At 41.2% G+C, this 20,430-nt stretch overlaps 3 protein-coding genes across 4 annotated transcripts; 1 reads left to right on the top strand and 2 right to left on the bottom strand.

The window, feature by feature from the left end:
• Positions 1 to 1,729: 1,729 nt before the first annotated feature.
• LOC139931422 (uncharacterized) lies at positions 1,730 to 10,386 on the top strand. Its single transcript, XM_078291727.1, has 12 exons — positions 1,730 to 1,882; positions 2,111 to 2,145; positions 2,302 to 2,436; positions 3,239 to 3,425; positions 4,428 to 4,515; positions 5,148 to 5,277; positions 7,910 to 8,135; positions 8,396 to 8,430; positions 8,667 to 8,801; positions 8,886 to 9,081; positions 9,305 to 9,392; positions 10,244 to 10,386. The coding sequence occupies exons 1-12, from the start codon at positions 1,816 to 1,818 to the stop codon at positions 10,365 to 10,367; spliced, it is 1,446 nt and encodes a 481-aa protein (XP_078147853.1). The 5' UTR covers positions 1,730 to 1,815; the 3' UTR covers positions 10,368 to 10,386.
• A 649-nt stretch (positions 10,387 to 11,035) lies between these two features.
• Positions 11,036 to 13,509, bottom strand: cskmt (citrate synthase lysine methyltransferase). 2 transcript variants are annotated; one of them, XM_071925016.2, is made up of 2 exons: positions 13,406 to 13,509; positions 11,036 to 12,647 (listed from the first exon to the last, which is right to left on the bottom strand). In XM_071925016.2, exons 1-2 carry the CDS (start codon positions 13,494 to 13,496, stop codon positions 11,968 to 11,970), a joined length of 771 nt encoding a protein of 256 aa, XP_071781117.1. In that variant the 5' UTR covers positions 13,497 to 13,509; the 3' UTR covers positions 11,036 to 11,967. The 2 variants fall into 2 exon arrangements, with proteins under 2 accessions (XP_071781117.1, XP_071781124.1); XM_071925023.2 differs by having other exon boundaries at positions 13,431 to 13,509.
• Positions 13,510 to 14,581: 1,072 nt separating this feature from the next.
• LOC139931466 (ubiquitin thioesterase OTUB1) lies at positions 14,582 to 20,182 on the bottom strand. Its single transcript, XM_071924980.2, has 7 exons — positions 20,070 to 20,182; positions 18,532 to 18,593; positions 17,758 to 17,856; positions 17,452 to 17,570; positions 16,891 to 16,975; positions 16,136 to 16,330; positions 14,582 to 14,965 (listed from the first exon to the last, which is right to left on the bottom strand). The coding sequence occupies exons 1-7, from the start codon at positions 20,152 to 20,154 to the stop codon at positions 14,768 to 14,770; spliced, it is 843 nt and encodes a 280-aa protein (XP_071781081.1). The 5' UTR covers positions 20,155 to 20,182; the 3' UTR covers positions 14,582 to 14,767.
• Between the last annotated feature and the right edge of the window lie 248 nt (positions 20,183 to 20,430).

Raw genomic sequence — 20,430 nt, 5'->3', positions numbered from 1 at the left:
ACCACTCTAGAGGCGCCAACAATTACAACTGTTACAGTTACTGAATCAGAGCCGCGGGATCGCTCCAAAATGTTGGTGATCGCCACGCTTTACAGAGGTGGATATACACTAACACAATTGATAAAAAACAAAATCAAAATAGAACAAGGCAAAGCAGCAGTGGCAGACATCCTACAAAATACAAAAAGTTTGTTAGTTGCTCTGTTGAGAGCACATCCACATGCTGTACACTAAGTGGGATGAACTAATGTGGAGGTTACCTCAGTGGCCACAAACATTTGCTGTGTCTCCTATCAACCATAGATCTCCCAGCAACCTATTGTGGAAGTCTGAGGGAGTGGGTGTGTCTGCCAACACCACCCACACTAGTAACTCTACCGGTTACATATGATTCAGAGCAGTCATGATAGTATTTACTTGTAAGTTCAGGTAGGCTACTCTAGTCAGGTGACTGTGGTCATATAATAAAGGTGTCACTGATGATGGCTATTAGTACATGTGATTCTCTCCCTTCTACATTGTCAAGTCATTGATAGTGTGACAGTTTTTAATTGAATACACCATTTTGGTAGACTGTCCCATTGGTCAACTTGCATGAATGAAAGAACATAGACACCGAAACTATCCGTGTGTCCCTAGTGCTCATATGAGTTTTACTTACTCAGAAGTGTTGTATACAGTTATGCTGTTCTTGGGGCAGGGATAGTGTACTGTATGCATAAATCCTGCTACTGTAGTATCAGCTTGTTGTATATTTCTATGTATTCCTGCCCCAAGAGCAGTAATCTGTATACAATAGACTGATACTAATATCCCAAAATCTTGGTGTATTGTGTATTTTTCAGAGTGGAGGACAATCAGTAGTAATTGTAAATTTAATATGTTGAATTAAGGGAATGAAGCACCTTCTTTCCTTAAGGTTATAATGAGTTTGCAAGAGAAAGAGTAGTAGTAGTAGTGTGCTATGAAGCAGGAGGATTCATGTAACATTCAGGTGCTCCAGTCAGGTGACTGCAGTCACTCACCTACAGATCTTATGGCAGTGATGTCACTGATGGAGTAATTAGCACACGTGATGAACCCCATTCCACCGCAATCCAGTACTGGTTTTGTTAGCCTCCTTCCTTTGTGAATACAAACAACATTCTTTACCTCTGACCCACTGTACCAGAGCCTCAAGTCCACACAGTGCACTTGCATGTGGGTTTGGACCAACTTTTATAAACCTGGTGAATTAAAAGATACTGCATATCTATATATCGATAATGCTTTTTTTTTAAATTAAAAGGTACTGTATTTCAGGTTAGTATGTGTTTAAGGTCAGTACGTCTTGAGACTGTAAAATTTATAGAAGTGCAGTTTTCCTTTCCATTACCTAGAGTTCAACAGTCTTCTCCATGAAACATTGTTCTAGCCTATATATAGGACAGCTCCCCTTTTCACCTGATTTATTATCATGATGTAAGCCAGATAACAAGGCAAGGCAAGGCAGCTTTATTTGTATAGCACATTTCATACACTGCGGCAATTCAAAGTGCTTTACAGAGTAATAAAAAATACAGTAAAAGATTTACAATTAAAAAGTGCAAAAGTACAGACAAGACAACAACAGGTTTTCAATCAGCCCATGGAAAAATACATAGGTCTATGAGGAGTCGGATCTCAAAAGGCTGATGGTGTTAGACAGAAAACCCGGAAGCTGACGTTCCCCCGGAGCCTCTGTGTCAGTGTTTATAAGGAAGTGACTTTGCCTCTTGTCACACAACAGTGGATTTGTGTTTGCAGTTTGCGAACAGGAGCGTGGAATCGTGCATCATGAGAGCTTTAGTGTTAATGTGCTCACTGGCACTAGGCTGCCTGGCCCAGACGCCCCACCCATGCAGTAAGTATAATAACAGAGAGAGGATAGATGTGTTGAGGAATAGGATTTTGAATTGATTTGTCACTTTGCATTGTTCTCATTTCATCTCTGTTTAGTATTCAAGAATATGTGGTAACTGTGACATTATTTCCCATTGTTTATAACTCACTCTATGGGTCTTATTCACTGCTGATTTGCTGTTGCATTTTAACAATTTACAATTAAAACGCATCTTCCTTCTCCATACAGCAAGTCCTCCTCTTCTGACCGGAGCCCTCACTGTGGTGAGTGTTTATTTTTTTTCTGTCAAAGTAATTATGATGTTATGTGAGCGCAATTAAGCACAGCACAGCAGCCTAAGCATAATGACTAAGCGTCAGTAAGCGCAGTAGTAGATACAAAGTGACAGAAGTACTCAAATCAAACTGTTCTTTTCCCAGTCCACCCAGAATGAAAAGCTGTGGGCCTACGCCAAGTATGTGTATGATGCGTTGGGACAGCGGATCCGCCTGCAGGAGCTGGGAACGTACCAGAACAAGTCATTCACCTATGATGCTCTTCTGCTCTACAGAGAGGTGACCGAAGCAATGAAATGCACATTATAGCCCAAATAGTTCATTTCAGAGTGCGGTTGTGCCTGATCAGAGGTGGAAAGAGCACTGAAATATTATTAATATTCAAGTAGAAAATCTAAATCTTGTCTAGAAAATTACTAGTTCAAAAAATACTCAATTGTCAACTTTTGAATGTAAACTGAAGATTAGATTCACAAAACTGTCCATCACTCGGACAGATTGCCTTTGACATGGGCTCGTCCATCAATAAAAAACAGCAAAAGAAGAACATTCAATAAATATAGTACATGCAGGAGGAACACCAGATACCATAAAACAATCTAATTTGCAGTGTTTTAGTGTTTCAAAGGTGCAGAGTGAGTCTTATTGTTTGTTCATACTTTTTAATGAATGATTTCTTATATGTGTCCCCAGATTCTTTTACGAGATATTATAGTTTGGGGAGTGGTTCCTTGATAATCACAAATCTCAACTAAGCTGGTAACTTTTATGGGAAGCAAAGTCCAGAAAGACTGTGTTTTATTGTAACTGACAGGACTCATTGTAGTCACAACTCACACAATTCTTACAACATAAATGGTTAAAAAGCAGAAGTGAAAGTACAGGCTTTTATGAATGCTTAAAAAAAGATACTGGGAAACTCAATCACAGTAACTAGCAGTTGGAATTATTTACTTTCCACCTCTGCTCCTGATTATTGAGTTTCAATTTCAAGTCAAAGTGTACAGTGCCTTCAGAAAGTACTCCACCCCCCAGCAGAACGACTGCTAAACATTTTCCTCCCATGAATTTCATCCATCAGGCTGTCATGTACGAGATTGATGATGTACACCGTAAATGCAAAAAAAGGCCTCTGACCACAGACTTCGAACCCATGGCGATCCCAAAGAACGCCTCTCTGCTGGGCCAGGCCATCCTGGGCAGCTCGTCCGGACCTGGACAGGGGCTCCTGGTCAACACCTGGGTGGGAGATCTGCCCAATAATTCAGGTGAGAACGTAAGGAATGGCTGCAGTTTTTCATTTTGGCCTTCTTCATTACCCTACCAAGTCAAGTCAACTATATAAGGCCTTAAAGCTGCACTAGGCAAATTCATGGTAGCAAGAGGTAACTGAAAAATTTGAATTTTAACACTCAGAAGTCATGTAACGTAATGGATACCAAAGGGATGAGAGAGGCAAAAGATCAAAAGGCCAATAGGGTGAATATATGGGATCTCAATTAGGCAGTGTGTCGTAAGGGGACAAAAGTCGATTCTAGAACTGACAGGGAGAGAGAGGAGAGGAGTGATATGGTCTTTCTGTTTTGTATCTATCCATCCATCCATCCATCCATCCATCCACCTGTCTGTCTGTTGTATTTACTGTATTTCTGTCTCTCTATCTATCAATCAATCAATCAGTTTTATTTAAGTGCAGAATCACCATGAAGCATGGTCCCAATACACTTTACAATTAAAAAAAATACATAGGACAAAACATACAGCAAGAAAATAAAATAGTTAAAATAAAACAACCACATTGAAAACATCAATGTTAAAAGGATGTTTGAATATTAAAGTAAAACAACCACAGTAAAATCAACAACATTAAAAGGATGTTTAAAAAGGTGATGGACCCGACTGAAGTTGTAATTCTAGGGTAGGATGTAATGAAGCGAATAAAGGTGGGTTTTCAGTCTTGATTTAAATATTTCAACTGAGCTTGCTTCTTTAACAAGTAATGGAAGTCCATTCCACAGATAAGGGGCACGGTAGGCAAATGCTTTGAAGCCAACTGATTTTTTGTTAGCTGAGGGAATGACCAGGAGACCAGCATGGAGAGAGCGAAGAGGGCGTGCCGGTATATATTGTATAATTAGCTCAGATAAGTACGGTGGTGCAAGTCCATGCAAAGCCTTATAAGTTAAAAGAAGAACCTTAAAATCAGCTCTGGCTTGCACTGGTAACCAGTGCAAACTTTATTCATTTATTTCCCATTTCTGTCCCTCCAGGAAAGTACATGACCACGGTCACTGAATTCGGATGCATTCCTGTCAGCACTGTGTACCACACCGACCAGTTCGGATGGGTGGTGACAAGGTAAGTCTACATTCAGATCAACAGTGTAAAAAGGACTTAAGTATTTTTTATCAATGGCATTGGTGCCGAGACACATCATATCATATACATATCACTCTACATTTAGTTGCTTTTTGCACATTTTATTCTGCTACATAATTAGTTCAAAAGGCATTTGTATACTGGGTACCAGCATTCCAAGGGGGGAACCCCCTACACCCTAAATTCCCATTAGAATGTATTGAAGGGACCTAGTGTAAGTCTTCCCAACAAGAAAGGTCAGATTAGATGATGAAAAATGAAGATGTTATCAAATGTTTTTGCCAGTGAGACAATATAGTCCAAGTGAGTAATGGGGGTGAATACTTTTGCAAACTACTGTAGATTTTACTGGTATTGGAATTTTATACTGTCACATAAACTTCCTTTATGTCCACTCCCCTTTGATAGAAAAGAGTACTTTGCTTAGATTTTACACCAAAAATCCCAAATAAATGCATTTTGAATTCATTTTGTCACACAATAGAATGTAAAAAAGTGAAGAGGTAGAAATCACCATGTAAAACTTTGTGCTCTGAGGTAGTAAAAAACATACGTATTGCCCCTTTAATTCCTTTCTTAATAAACACACCCTTTGTCCTCCTGTTCATTAGCTTGTTCAACAACGTCATCGGGATATCGGACCCCCAGCAGCTCGTCCCTCCAGACTTCTGTCAGACAGAAATGGAGGCTGGCGACGGAGAGGAACCAGCTAGCTTCCTCAGCTTGTTCCTGAACAAGCACTGAGGGCCTCCTGTAACCGCCGTCTCAACTGTCGCAACTATTTTTAATATTTCCTAATAATCATCTTGGGGTTAAAATGATTTTGCTTTGAGGACTGCAAAAAGGCAGCTATTGAGAAATCATGGCCTTTTTTTTTGTCAAATACATTAGATTTAGCCCTGCTGTAAAGATGTGTCATCCTATGCATCTCTGACAAACTTTGACTGGATTTACACATGTCCAAAATACAATAAATTTCATAGCAAGCCTATACTCATAGGAAATATTTGTGGCTTCAACTAAAAAAAAAAGTAATATTGTTTGACCTCCTCTTTGATCAAATGTACAAGAACTGTTTGATATTTAGGCTCAAATGCAAAATAGAACCAAAATATAACTTTTTATAGCTTTTTCATACTGTATAGCTTTTTCATGCATCACTAGGCCTTCATATTTAATCGGTTGTTTGGAATGGCATGGCACAGAATATCATATCTTACTGTTGAGACAATAGGATGATATTGTCAAAAGTTTTGTCAAAAGCAATAGGAACTGTCACTGTTCGGCCAAGAATACACACATGCCACTTTCTCCCAATTTATTGATTTATGACCGCATGTAATTTTGATGTGAAATATGTCAATCAATATAATTAAAAACATACTTGACCTTCCTCCTGTGTATAATGGTAACCTGTCATCTGGAGCACAAGTATTATATTGTGCTACAGAGTTTGCCTAGCAGTCCTGCATCACTGGAATAAAGACACAATGGCATAGTGTAGATAGCTGAATAAAATAGGTGGAAGTTAGTAGTTAGAATAAGCCAAATTGAATACAGCTTCAGAAGCACAGCTGGGGCACCATAGAACGCCACAGTATGAGCAAATTCCTTGGAAAGGCTAAATGTTCTGATGCCTGTCATGCCATGGTAACTGATCTCTGCTGCCAGTAGCATGAACACCTACATAAGTACGATGACAAACGCACAGAAAGAGGAGCTTGGACGCAGCTCAAGGAGATAAGCAGATGCTTGGGCTGCACCGAGCAGCCCCCTCCCCCAATCTCAAAATGTTCTATGATGTTGTCAATGGTGTGAATGCCACTGACACTGAAATTCAAGGAAAAAGACTGAAAGAATACACTGGCAAGTTTTGTTCAAAACAGAGTACAGGCCGGAAAGTGAGTTTTGATAGGCAGAAATCTTAAGCACCAAGCGAAGTAATCATTGAGTCATTGGTATTGTTCAAAAACCCCATCAACCCTCTGCAGATATATTGGTCATTTTGTGCTATGGGACAGTGAAAACCTCACTTATTGCTCCTTTAAAATGCTCAAGTGAAATTATATCTTACATTTTTTTTTAAATCATTTCAATTTCATCTTGGTGCTGGATCTTTAAATACAACCACCACTCCTCAGAGGTTTGAACACACTACGTTTTTACACTATGACGCTACAATGACTACAATGAGTATAGTGCACATATACATACAGCCTCACAAACCCATTAGATTACATCAGATATTCTTTACCTTTTATGAGTGTTTCATTATCTAGCTATAACAGCAATCTGCCTTTTGAAATACATTAATAAAAGTATGTATTGATCCATTTGCACTGGTCCATGTTTATGCTGTATATCTCTTGGTGATAAATGTGATGTCCATGATCTGCTTTAGAGCTAGTAGTCTCTAGCTCTAACTCTAATCTTACCTAATTACCCAGGTTTGGGTTAGACTCTGGTTCAGAAATATTCCTCAACAATACTGGGAATAGGAAATCATCAATTTCAGGTTTTAGTTGGGCTTGTGTTTGAACAGAAATTATTAGGGTTGGCTCAAACTTTTCCCTGTGCTGCTGTAGCCACCAAAGGAGACAGTACCTCCATCTGTCAGGTCACCTTTTAAATCTTTAAGCAGTGACCTAGATGACATAGCAGTATGCAGTTTGCAGAAGTATAAAGTTGCTATTCAAGTGCATTTGAACAGTCGGACCAACTGGTGCTATTGTTGACTGAGGAAAACAGGAAGAATACAGTAGCACTGACAAATCCACATGTAGTCAGGTGAGCCAGATAGCATCTACTGATCTGTATCCAAAAAATCATATGACAATAATGTCAGTAATGATGCGGTTCGCTAAAAGCCAGTACCGGTTTTTCTAGACTTCTTCCTTAAAGAAGACAACATTCTTTGCTGAAGAATACATCAGCTTTAGTTAATCACTGCAGACCAATTTTACTCAAATTGGTCAATCATGCAGAACCATGTAGGTTCTTTTTACTTTTCTGTGAATTCTGGGTAATATTCAGGGGCATTTATAGAAATAGAATAATGTTTTCACCTACCACACCAAAAGGCAATCATGAAACATATATATAGAATATCTTGTTTTAGTCTTTTAAAGGCTATTTTTGAGGCATTTCTACCTTCATTTGGTAGTTCCCAGTGGAGAGAGAGAGAGAAAGGATTGGAGGAAAAAGAAGGGGATGGCATGCAACAAAGGTCCCACACTGGATTCAAACCCAGGATGTCACAGTTCCATGGTATACACTTTTGCCTACTAAGCCACCAGGACCCCCTCTTAGCTTATTATGTAAAAACAAAAACCCTTGTACCATGGGTCCCTGTTTTGCTCTGATGGGACCAGAGTTTCTAGGCTCCTGTGGAACCAAAGAAAACCTGGAAAAGGACATAGATGTGGAGTCTCAGCAGCACAGGGTTTATAAGGAAGTGACTGAGCTCTCCCAGCAACAGTGCGTTTGTTTCCACCTGTGCAGCAGCAAGTGTGTGTGCCATCGGAAAAGCATGAGAGGCCTGATCGTCCTGTTTGTGTGCCTGACTGCGGGCTGCCTGGCGCAGAGACCTCAACCATGCAGTAAGTAAAACAACAGAGATGTTAAAGGAAGAAGTATACGTCTTTTTCCTCTGTGGGATGCCTCCGTTCTCAGCTATTGGGCAGCCTGTAGCTCTGATTGCACTAGATAGCTATAAAGAATGTTATGAATGTATGATTAATGTGGTGTTTTGTTTATATGATAGCATTTATGCGGACTACAGGGTGGCTAAATTGCCAGTTTAGCACAATTGTAATGTAAACCCTCCATTTAGACTAAAACAATTCTTTAATTTTTATAGGATCCCCACCTCTTCTGACAGGAGGCCTTGTTGTGGTAAGTCTTTAACGCTCCAGACAGGTAATTAGGCTACTGCGTAAAGCCAAATCCCCGAAAATACATCTGAAAGATTTCATTTAACCCTAAATAACTTCTTGGATGTTATTTAAAGTCTAAGTCTAAGTCTGGAAGGCATTTGACCACATCCAAGGTAATGTTCATTGCAATGCTTTATGAAAGGTAAATCTCTCACGATGGATGAATTTCGGTCCAATTCTTTGTCTGTTTCCTAGTTCACCCAAAGCGAGAAGGTGACGGCCTACGCCAAGTACACCTACGACGCGCTGGGAAAGCGCATCCGCCTCCAAGAGATCGTATCTTATGAGAACAAGACATTGCAAATTGATGTACTCGTACTCTTCAGAGAGGTAACGACACCAGCGCTGATCACATACAGCAATGAAATACGCCCAGGTTAGGAAAGGTACAACAAAATGTCTGTCTTCCTATAGGGTGTTTTGTACAAGATAAACCAGAGGAACCGCTCATGCAGCAAGAAGCATCTGAGCGCAGAATTCCAGCCGTTGGAGGTCCCAAAGGACGCCTCTCTGCAGGGCCAGTCCATCCTGGGCAGCTCCTCTGGACCGGGACAGGGACTCCTGGTCAACACCTGGCAGGGGGAGCTGGATATGAGGAGGAGGGGGAAGGGTAAGAGGAAACTAGAGCCAAAGCAACTGTCGCAATTGAAATCTCTCCATGGGGGGGGCGTCCCGTGACAGACGATTTGGACGGTCACGCGGTGTAGCTCGTGCTTAACCTGCCTGGCTGTTTGTGATACTTGTGTCTTCCTCTTTTTTTTTTGGCTCTCGTAAAACTTGCTTTGCTGGTTGTGCTACCTCAGCGCCTATGTGACCCACTTCTGTTTCTGCAGCCAAGTACATGAGCACCGTCACGGAGTTTGGATGCATCCCCATCAGCACCCTGTTCCACACTGACAAAACCGGATGGGTATTGACCAGGTGAGTATATTCACATGACTGCTGATATAAATGGGAAGTAAGCTATGGGCTTTTTTTTTTTTTTATCAAATAGGGAGTAAGGCAAGTGAAGAAGAAATGGAAACATCATCAAAATCATTTGTATTCCATGGAACATGAATAATTTCCCTGAATGTTACATCATGATCCTTTAAAGGAAAATGACACTCTCAGATACTCTTACACTGTTAGATATCATCAATCTGTGATGTTCGATACATTCCAGGAGGTATTTTGTGATAAAGTGTTGTAATTTACTTTTTTGGTGTACCCACTTTCCCTCAACCTGCCTCGTGTGCTTCTTCTTCAGTTAATGATTTCCTACATTTCCTAGAATGCCCTTCATCAACCCCCAGAGAACGGGCATGAACGGCAGAGCAAGAGTTTTTCCAATAGAAAATAAGTAGGAGTCGCGCCCCTAACTCAAAATACAACACATCTCGTGGCTGCATTGCATTCTAGTCTATTGAGGCTGCTGTGGGTGCAGAAATTGGTGTCTCTACCTCTTCTACGATGGATTTCTCCCTGTTTGATTGTTGAACGTCGGTACAAAATGGAGAATCTAGAAAGAAGCTCTTGCTCTTTGATTCTGGGGGACTGACACCAAAACCTGACGTTTACCGTTGATGTTTTGTTTGGAAAATTCATAGGAGGCATGTGTGTACCTTGAGTTCAGACTCTCATGATCCACTTTTCTCACATTGGAAATTCCCCAGTTGGTACACATCTCTTGCCTTCCTGATCGCACTGTAAAGAGTTTGTGTCCTCTGGTCATTGTCGGGATTGTTCCTCATGCCTCATTTCTTCTCACTGTCTCGTCTTTCCACTTCCAGTTTCTTCAACAACGTCCTGGGAATCGAGGACCCTCAACAGTTTATCCCTCCACCGTACTGTGAGGAAGCCCAGCTGGATGAAGATGGAGAGGGACCGGCTGACTTCTACAGCTTGTTTTACTGAAAGCTTTCAGTAGCACTCAAAGCCCCTTTGGCCTCCAGCTTTGTGTCAATCGCATTTTTTTTAACCAGCCAGAATCTAACAATCTCTATATATTGTAAAAGAGGGGATACATTGAAAATGTAAAGCAATTTTTGATGTTTTTAAAAATGCTAACGTGGGTGAAAGTGTTTTTCAGTTGAATGCGGTGCTGTGATGATCACTACTGTGTATGATTCTTGACACTGTATTATTAATAAGTGGCGACCCCTGGTGTGGCACATTTGTGTGTGTGTGTGTCACCACTACTATGGTTAGAATGTCATTGCATCAATAAAATTTTACTGAGTACACTTGTTTCACTATTTAATACTTTGTGGTATAATGCAGCATTGTTTCAAAGGTGAAATTAGTGAATGATGTCATTTTATATTTTGGGTGTCAAGAAAATCATTTTTTTGCACACCTAAAGGTCTTTAGATGACAGGTGCGTAGGACCACAACCAAAAAGGTAGATACTGAGAGAGGAATAGAATGCCACACAGTCTGTACTTGCAAAATAATTTAATACGACGTTTCGGTCATCGGACCTTCATCAGGCAAAAACTTAATATTACTATATATATATATATATATATATATATATATATATATAATAAGTATTTTGGGTGTAAAAACTAGATTGAGCGTCGTCTTGAATCAAGTTTTATTGCCTTAAGTCCTGAAACGAAAACCAGAAAAAATCGGACTTTTTTTCACTTTCATTTGTATATAAGCAAGTCAAGGTAAAAACTAAAGGTTACTACTAACAACGTATTAAAAATGTATCATTCAACACACATTCAACAAAGCAGCATGGCCTCATGTCTGCCCAGCATGTCAGTTAATAAGCCCAGTGATCCACAGATACTTCTGTTTCAGTGAATGGCTGATGACAATACCCTCCTCTCATATCTAATGATGGCCTTATGTATGCATGTTTGTGTGTTCTGTGTGTGTGTGTGTGTGAGAGAGAGAAAGAGTGGTTGCATTTTGGCTGAAAACAAACCATGCTTTGTCCTCAATTCACTCATTTTGTATTTATAGTTATGTGCGTGCATTTTTGTACTGTGTGTGGCTGACACTGGATATGATGTAAAGGGAAAATGGACTAAGAGTGAACTGCCTCACATAGAGGAGTTTGGCTCCTACATTACGGCCTGCTGGCCACTAGATGGCAGTGGATAACAGAGAAAGAGACAAAATATTGGCACTTAACCCTAAGATATGATGTGATTTACAGTTAATGGGTGTATATAATGTCACCTACAGTTAACAAGCATAAAACATAATATCAGCTACAGTAAACTGTGTGAATCTCTATGTGTGTGTGTGCCCAATTAACGTCCAACTGCCTGGCCTTACTGCCAAAAGGCCTTAGATACAGTATGTACTGCAGATTATAAGCCTACTTGACATTTCATATGCATGTTACTTTAATGGGAATTTGAATGCGTATTACACCTAGGGCATACACTGGATTTGTCATGGATTCCACATGAATAAAGCTGAGGAAAGGTTAAAAAAGGGGAAAAAATTAAATAGATTTACATTCATGTCACCTAATTTAGAGATAGCATGGTAACTATCGTATGACAGGGCGAGGAGTCACTTGGTAGCAGTAGTAACACACTCCCTGCAGCTCCCCGACCTCCTGCACCCCTACGTCCGCTGCCAGCACCCCCGGCTCCTGCCCCTCGGTCTCCAGCCACAGCAGCCTGGCATCAGGATCTTCGTCGGAGAACTGGAGCAGAGACCCAGAGCTCCGCAACACCTTCAGGCACTGCCTCAGCACCTGTCCGGCCTTCCCTCGCCCTTCCTTAGACCGCAACAAGACATCTGTGGTACCCTTGTCCACTATAAGGTCCACACTCTCAGACCCATAGCACCCGTGGAGCTGTGTGCAGTCCAGCTCTAAAAACTCAAGCTGGGACGAAGGGTGGTGAGGTTCGATGGCTTTGGCTCGGACGTGTTCCTGCATCAGATGCACAGCTATGGGGGAGATGTCTGCGCACGTGACCCGGACAGGTAAAGGAGAGTGTTTGTATATGCAGGGCCCCAAAGCAGAGGTGCCACAGCCCATATCCAGGACTTGGAGCAGGGAATCCTGGTGGGACTTTGCGTGCAGGAAGGGCATGATGAAGTCCCGGACTGAGTCAAAGCCAAAGAACCACTCAAAGTTCTTGAAGTTGGGCGTCCTGCTGCTGTTTTCGGTGTAGAATCGGTCCCAGGTTGCTTTCTTATCCATGTTTTCGATCAGTTCAGCTGAGCACAAAAACAGAAGACTGGTATGTAATATGCATTAGCATTAACATACAACATACCCACACAACTAGCCCCCAACACGTTTGTTCCTTCCTGTGCGTTTTCTTGTATGAAGAGAAGCTCATGCTTAACTCCATTCAAAAACTCTGGCAATTCCATGTGGCCTTGCTTATCAGCAAAATTACATAGCCTACCTCATAAAATATGATTCAAGGCCATTTTCAGAATCCTTAGAGGCCACTGTTCAATTCGGCATAAACAAGCAGCAAAATTTCAACTATTAAAAACAATTCACGCTGCTCTTGTGGGAATAAGAAAAAAACAACTCTACCACTTGTAAATTTAGTGAAATAAAGTGCTGCTTATAAGTATTCCTAATTTAAGAGTGGCTTCCAATTGTTCAGAAAAGGTCCTGAATAAAGTTGTGAGCTATGTACCTTTGCAAGGTCATATTAAATTGAGTTGTGAATGGAGTTTGGTGGGACTTTCTTTCGTTACGAATATGCAAGGTAACGGGGCTACCGTACAACAAACAGTAGACAAAGCGCATAATACAGCACATAACGTCAAGTGACATTAGGAGTAGAACTTCTTCAAGAAGTCCAAGGACTCTATTCAACCAGTCATAGCTAGCTGTAGCTGCTAGCTAGCTAGCATTGCCATGTGTTCGCTGCGGTGACAGCACTGGTGATACTTGAGAAAACTAAATAACATTTCAGTAGGTACAAAACAGTTAACTCTCCCAGGTTCAAACGTACTTGTAAGAGAGGAATGGTGACGTACATATGCCGCAGTTAATAACTTCGCTACCCTCCTGCCTGACATGGTTATGTTTGAGGACAGAGACATTCTTCCTGCCTTTCTCTACGCGCTCTACCCAACACCAGAGGGGCAAGCAGCAAAGAGCTCTCACTCTGCCCCTATTTCCGGTAGCACATGGCCTGTCGATTCAGATATCTTCCCATAAAACACATCCAAAGTTTAGTTGTGCTAAATTACACACACTGAAGGCAATGATTAACACCAAGAGCAAAAAACGATGTTGTTGTTGTGAGTGGTATTCGAGAAAGCCAAGTTTGTATCAGGTCTGCACAAAATCCGTCACTATGGTAACCGGAGAGTACATTCGTGAGGGGAGGGTTAAGAGGGACGTTTTTCCCCTCTGTTGAGTGATACATCTTCGCAAACTCGATTGATTGACGATCTTTGGCTACTTAAAGTACTGCTGCAGCAGTGAGACGACTGCGCATGTGTAAGTGCAGGTGTAAACAAACAGCATGCAGAACAGACAGCTGTCTGTAGGCCGTTTTTGTGATGTAAACACTGTTGCTTTTCCCTTGTGCTAATTTTAATACACTATTAATGTTGTTAGATGTTCTTGTGTATAAAAAAAAGACTACAGTATGTGTATTCAGTATGTCAACGGCCAATATAATTTCTAAGTGACCAGTCATGTTCAAACACAGGTTGGCTATCTGGAAATATGGTTGGTAGAGCAAAGAAACTTACCAGTCACTGCCAAAACTTCTCAATTTATTTTCAAGCGCTGTATTTAACATTCTTTGTCTTTGTTTTCCATTACTTTGCTTATCATCAGTCAAAGGCTGGCAGGTGTTCTGAGAGTTCAGTAACTGCAGAAATTGTTTGCTGACCAACATAAAGCTGCTCAGCTCTTCTAGAAAGCACGACACACGAGAAATAAGATGTAAATCCCTTTAATAAAACTCAATGAAACGCAGTGTAACAAAGGAAAAGAATCCAACAAAAAGCAAGTAGATAACATTTACAACCACAAAAGAAAAAAAAAAAAAAACCTGTACAACTCTAAATGCCTGGAGTCACTTCTATTTTTCCAAAGATTTTTTTTTTTAATTAACCATTTTGTGATGATTAGGGAAAAAACTTGGGAGTGGGGGAGGAGGTATGTATCGTGATTTTATCTTTTTTTTTTTTCCCCTCAAATACAAGAGTGTCATCTTCGTACACAGATGTATGCATCGTCGACGTGGCTGCTGAAGTATTTTTTTTTTTTTTAAACCCACTGCTGTCGCCTACAGTGGGGGGGGGGGGGGGGGGGGGGGGAGATGAGGAGGAGGAGGAGGGCCGCGGACAGGAGGCTGTTATTTGTACAAGATGTCGTAATGGCCGGGTCTGTAGAGGAGGAAGATGCGCGGGTCGCTGCCTTCGGGGAAGACGTGGTGATTGACCGTCCCCCCCTCTCCTCTGTCCATGTACTCCACCAGGATGGACACGTTCAGGGCCTGGGCTAAGGCGATGATGTGAATGTGGTCACTTTCTTTAGACATGGGCTCTACCTCCTTGAAAAGGGACAAGCGGACGACAGGGATAAACAAGGTGAGTTTGTTTTCACAGTTGTGCATCAATGGTTTGACACTGAACATTGTGGTCATACTTATATTTTTCCTACCTGTATTTACCCAGGGACGGTTGACTAAGTAGTCTTCTTTTTTTTGAGCAACGCCCTGCTTCACACTCATACAGATACACACACACTCTTTGCGCTGTACAACCACAGTCTCCTGCCATTATGTGAGCTTGGAATTTCAAGGTTCTATCTGGGTAGAGTGCAGCACTGAGATACTGAGCATCAAAGTTTTGACATTCCAGATGGCAAAACTGTTATGTATTGAAATAGCTCAACAAAGCCTGCATGCACATGGTACTCTTAAGGCAAAATATGAACATCTTAGGATGATTAGAATTTTTTTAACAGGGTCCAAACAGAGATAGAACCTTATAACTCTGTAAGGTCAATCTTTACAATGAGGTAACCCCAGTTTCAATGGGAAATTGGATTAAATTACTGCATCAAATTAAATCAATTTTGGTATAGTATTTTAAACAAACGACAGCTCAAGGGTAAACGTAGATTAATTATTTCAATGGCCTACACACAGCAACGCATGCGCGTTTCAACAATGGGGAGTCAGTCAATTAGGGACAGGAGTATTCTTAGCTGGCCCGCTTGATGGTCCGACAAAAAAAAAAAAAAGTCAGACAGAACCTTATAATTCCAGGCTCATAATTAGCCACTGATCAGCTACAATGTGATGGCACTCAGTTGGGGACTGAGTTCCTTCCTCAAAGGCACACTGACTATAGTTAGTTGAGGGTGAAGAGAGTGTTCATCTTTCATTTCCACCACAGATGTTCCCTGCCAGTGAAAGGCACACTTTTGTTCACAAATTGCTGCATGACAATTGAACGTTTCATTTACAAGCTCAATCAACTTCTATGCATCTAAGAAAGCCCACACACTTACACAAGTCATGTCAAATTAGTAAAGCCCTAAACCATAGTTACAGTCTCAAAGGGCTTCACACGCCCACATTTTAACACAACAAATGAAAAACGACAAACATCCTGCCACATATGAACAATTCGTAAGCATTTACTAATTGCCTAGTCGTTTGGACTTACATTAGTTCTTTCTCATCTATACATAAAAGTGGAAGTGAAGCACCCACCTGCTGACAGAACTCCTTGACGGAGCGGCCTCCCTCTATGAAGTGCTGGAAGAAGCCGTGCTCCCGCTGCAGGTAGCCTGAGGTGAGCAGCCGCAGGTACACCACCACATAGTCCGACACGTTCTGGTCGTTGAAGGAGTTCAGCAGCTCCTGGAGGCCCGGCTGCTTCTCACACAGCTCGATCAGGTCCATGAACTGGGAGGAGAGGGGTGGAGCGCGGGGGGGGGGGGGGGGGCATTATTTATATCATCTGTTTGGTGTGTCTGAGTTTAGCTTGCCAAACTGCTTACTTTCCTCTTGGCCGTTAACACGTTTGCCTGTCAACTGAGCAAATACATCATGCATCTTGGCAAATGACCGTTCGTAGTTGGCAGGGCAACTAGCCAGACAGAGCAAATTCTGATAACATTATTCGAACTCCATCAAACACTATATCAAACGGGGCAAGAAATCTACTATACGGCAAGATTGTATAAATATTATAGTTTTCATTTGCAATTACATTAATCCATCAATTATTGTGTTTCTGGAAACGATGCAAGAAACTCAATCCATCATATGCACCATGTTTTTATTTCAAGAAACAAAATAATGGCTTCTGATTGTTGAGAAAGAAAGCCAAGAACGTGTCACCAATTTGTTTTTTTTTTCTAAACTCCAAAATTTCAGAGAGAACAGACCTGCAACTGTGTTTGTATAAGATAAACAGTAATGTCTTGTAAAATGTCTTTGTGTTCCCTGGGCAGGAAACTCACAGTATTGTGGAAGTCTTCAATGGTGAACTCAGTGAAGCCTTCATTAACCAGGTCCAGTTTGCTTTTAGCTGCCACTGCTTTGAACCTGAAGAGACATTACAAACATGTTTTCAGTAAAGCCATGAATACAGCAATCATCGAAGTACTTAAATCTTAACCTCACTTGAAAACAGTGCAGAGCCAAGACAAACAGAAAAGATACACAGCTTTTTACCGCAACAAGACCACAGAACCCAACCCACACGAGAGGAAGGTATGATAAGCTACAGACAGTGGGGATCAGGGTTGTCAAGACCACATTAGTCAATCCAAGTCTAGATCATAGCAGGATACACCTAAATGTTAGGTGACAGCATTTGTATCATTTTATAGTTAGGTAATAAATAAATAAATAAATAAATACATTAAAAAAAACATATATAAATGAATCGGCACCCAGCATGGCCATGACTGAGTCAAAATTGGCTTGAAGAGTCCAAGATCATAGATGGAATGACTTCTATAGAGACCAAGACCAGCTGCTACTGCTACAGCCCCAACAGGAATTATCATGACATTCACCTCTGAAGCTCTTTGCTGTCGTCTAGCAGGGACTCGAGATGCGAGAAGCCGAAGGCTCTGTAGAAACAGTTCCCATCTGGTCGCGTCTTACGAATGTACGAGTATTTTTTGTGTAGGTCCTGATCAAAAAAACAAAAGAACACAAAATCTGACAATTATAAAATACAACCACATCCAATGAAATTCCTTACATAAACCGTTTTGTCGGGAGAAGGTTCTGGAGACAGTGAAGCCCCGGTCTGTGGAGGGATTTGTGCCCTGATCTGGGCGCAGTAATCTGAGAGCGGTCGGTGTGGTTGCACTGACCTTGATCTTGAGCTGATAAATTGTGTCATCCTGAGCATACTCCCTCTGCAGCACCGACAGTTCCTGTCTGTCCGACACTAACGGGTTACTGGTGGCGATCTAGACATATACACACACACAAAAAATGAACATTAATGGTGTTCACACTGCAAGCAACTTGGTTAATGTGGCGCTCTATTCCTACTAATTGTGGGTGGTGCGAGAGGCTCCGATTGTATCTATGTATTGCTTTCATGAAGCTACGAAGTTTGGAAAAATAACCAATGCATTTATACACTTCAATATATTCTTACAGTAGTTTTGTGTTGTATTATATTTGTTTTTATAAGCCAACTTTGTTCAATAAGAAGTCATAGTTCTGCAGCCAAGTTTGATACGTTCTGTTAACATTACAGAAATAAGCTATGACATTATTTTCCTCCAGTATTTTGATGTTTTCAACCCCAACAGCCAAGTTAAATTATTCCTGTAGTCTTTGAAATAAAAAGTTGTAGAGAATTGGGAAGCTTTGAATGTCTGTAATCAATTTTTTGTACATTTTGCACTTTCCAGGCAGAACTATTGTTCATGAAATGAAGTCACATTAGTAGGGAAACAGGAAAGAGCAGAGATCTTACTGGCTGTTGACGGCGAAAAGGTCAGTTTTCAGTAAACAAATGGACTTCCGGTGCCTTGTTGATGTGTTGCTCGCGGTATGAAAGCATGGTAAATCACCTTGGTTTATAATACCTGTCATAATAAAGTTACTGCTGCCAATAAAAGGCCGTTTCTCACCTCCTGCTGAATTCTATCCTGTTGAGCGATAATGGCCTCGTCATATGCAAGGCAGTTCACTCCTGCAAGAGAAGGGGGACAAATTAACAGTGGTGTCTCTGGGGGTTCAGGACTAGATATTCATGAGGGACACCGATAGGCCACCAGGGTGACAGAGCTCATACTTTGTCACTGATGGGTGGCATTCCATAAAAGCCTTTTTGATGTGATATGTAGCATCTGGGCCCAATAACCTTCATTAGATCAGATATGGATTTACACTGAAATGTAAATTTTGTCTCCCATCACCACAATTTAGTACTGTTCTCTGTTGTATGGAAATACTGTCATGCCAAACTCCATTCAAAAATCTGGCAGTTTAATGTTTCCTTGCTTATCAGCAAAGGTAAATACATGGTAGAACAAAACCTAAGACCTTTTATAAATTGTTATGGTTTTCTGGTACATTCAGCATATAGATAATTCACCAAGCAGCACTTCTTTATTTCAATATAACTGTGGGAATAAGAGGCAAATAAATTATAAAAGTTGAAAATCTATTGAAATTAGTGCTGCTGGTGTTCTGAACTATGTTGAATTGGCTCCTAACAATTATTAAAAGGTCTCAAGTCATTCATCCAGGTGTGTAGCTTTGCCAATAAACAAGGCAACATTAAACTGCTAGATTTGTAAATTGAGTTTGGCGTGACCTTTGTCCATACAAGAAAGAACAGCATGTATCAGGAGGACTGTATTTTCCTCAGACTCTGACATTAACAAGCTTCTAAGAAAGATAATCCTCAGACTTAGGCTACCCTTATTTAAGTGATCATGGTAATGTGTAATGCTGTGTTTTTTAACAAGCATTAATGTTGTGTAAACTTATGCCTGTTCAGTTAGCCATTACGAGCAATTATCATTGATGCTTCCATTCGTGAACAAACTAATGGTTTTCAAGAATATTTTCAATAATGAACCGATTGAGAAAAGGGACAGTCTTACAATTAACTGAATTTGGTTGTTAAATGCCATCAGCAGGTGGCAAGACAGCTATTATGTCGTGGTTGTTTTGTTTTAATTACTCCACACACCCCTTTATTGCTGACTGTGTCTGTCTGTGATGTTGACAGTTGAAACGTAGCCGGCTAGCGTCAGCCAGCTAAACTTGGCTAAGCTCGAACCTGATTCGAAAACAAAACTGATATCCTGTTGACGACAAATAAAAACGGCTTGGCAACCAAATAGAGGGCGCCCAGTCCTTACTACGGAGTCTCTCCTTTTAAAATTTCGTAAACTCAAAAAATCTTGCGCTGTCAATCAACGTTGCTCGTTCATTTAGTCGCTAAACATGCGTTTTCTTCTTTGTGTAGCAGCGTTAGCTAGCTAGCCAACAAGCTTTGGCCTCTGTCTCCCCCTCATCGCTGCATGTCGGCTCCCCTTCCACCGGGAGGACAGCTGTTAAAACGCCGAGCAGGCACGCGCACGGCCGTGGGGTTCACTTGCAACACAACTGACCGCATAACTGGTTTGATATTTTGTGCTGTGACTGTTTCTCTTACCCTCCATCTCTCCCTGTGATGATTCCTGCTGCTCCTCCGCCATCTTAGCTGTAGAATTCTGTTTCCTCCTTCTGCCTGACCTCATTCATTCCACACTTCCGGGTCGAGTCGAGGGGCACCCCAAATATTTGTTTATTTGCTTGTTTGTTTATCTATTCATTCATTAACTTATTCTTTTATTTATTTATTTAAGCATGTTTGCCCCCCCCCCCCCCCCCCCCCCCCCCACACACACACACACACACACACACACACATATATACATACAGGGCCCATCTCCTTTTTTGACCTGAATAACTTCCAGAACTAAGGGGCCCCAAGAGAACTAAGGCAGGCACCCCAAACCTTTTGATGTCAAGAA

The sequence above is a fragment of the Centroberyx gerrardi genome, chromosome 23 (assembly GCF_048128805.1).
Source record: "Centroberyx gerrardi isolate f3 chromosome 23, fCenGer3.hap1.cur.20231027, whole genome shotgun sequence".
NCBI lineage: Eukaryota > Metazoa > Chordata > Actinopteri > Beryciformes > Berycidae > Centroberyx > Centroberyx gerrardi.
This window is presented reverse-complemented; position numbering and strand designations above follow the sequence as displayed.

Coding starts and splice junctions, on each gene's coding strand:
- LOC139931466 (XM_071924980.2), bottom strand. CDS start 20,154: ATGAGGTCAGGCAGAAGGAGGAAACAGAATTCTACAGCTAAGATGGCG. Junction 17,857..18,531: donor AGGATAGAATTCAGCAGGAG/GTGAGAAACGGC, acceptor GTATATGTCTAG/ATCGCCACCAGTAACCCGTT. Junction 17,571..17,757: donor TTTATCAGCTCAAGATCAAG/GTCAGTGCAACC, acceptor TTTTTTGATCAG/GACCTACACAAAAAATACTC.
- LOC139931422 (XM_078291727.1), top strand. CDS start 1,816: ATGAGAGCTTTAGTGTTAATGTGCTCACTGGCACTAGGCTGCCTGGCC. Junction 2,437..3,238: donor CTCTTCTGCTCTACAGAGAG/GTGACCGAAGCA, acceptor TTCATCCATCAG/GCTGTCATGTACGAGATTGA. Junction 3,426..4,427: donor AGATCTGCCCAATAATTCAG/GTGAGAACGTAA, acceptor CTGTCCCTCCAG/GAAAGTACATGACCACGGTC.
- cskmt (XM_071925016.2), bottom strand. CDS start 13,496: ATGTCTCTGTCCTCAAACATAACCATGTCAGGCAGGAGGGTAGCGAAG. Junction 12,648..13,405: donor TCACCATTCCTCTCTTACAA/GTACGTTTGAAC, acceptor TTTTGTGCTCAG/CTGAACTGATCGAAAACATG.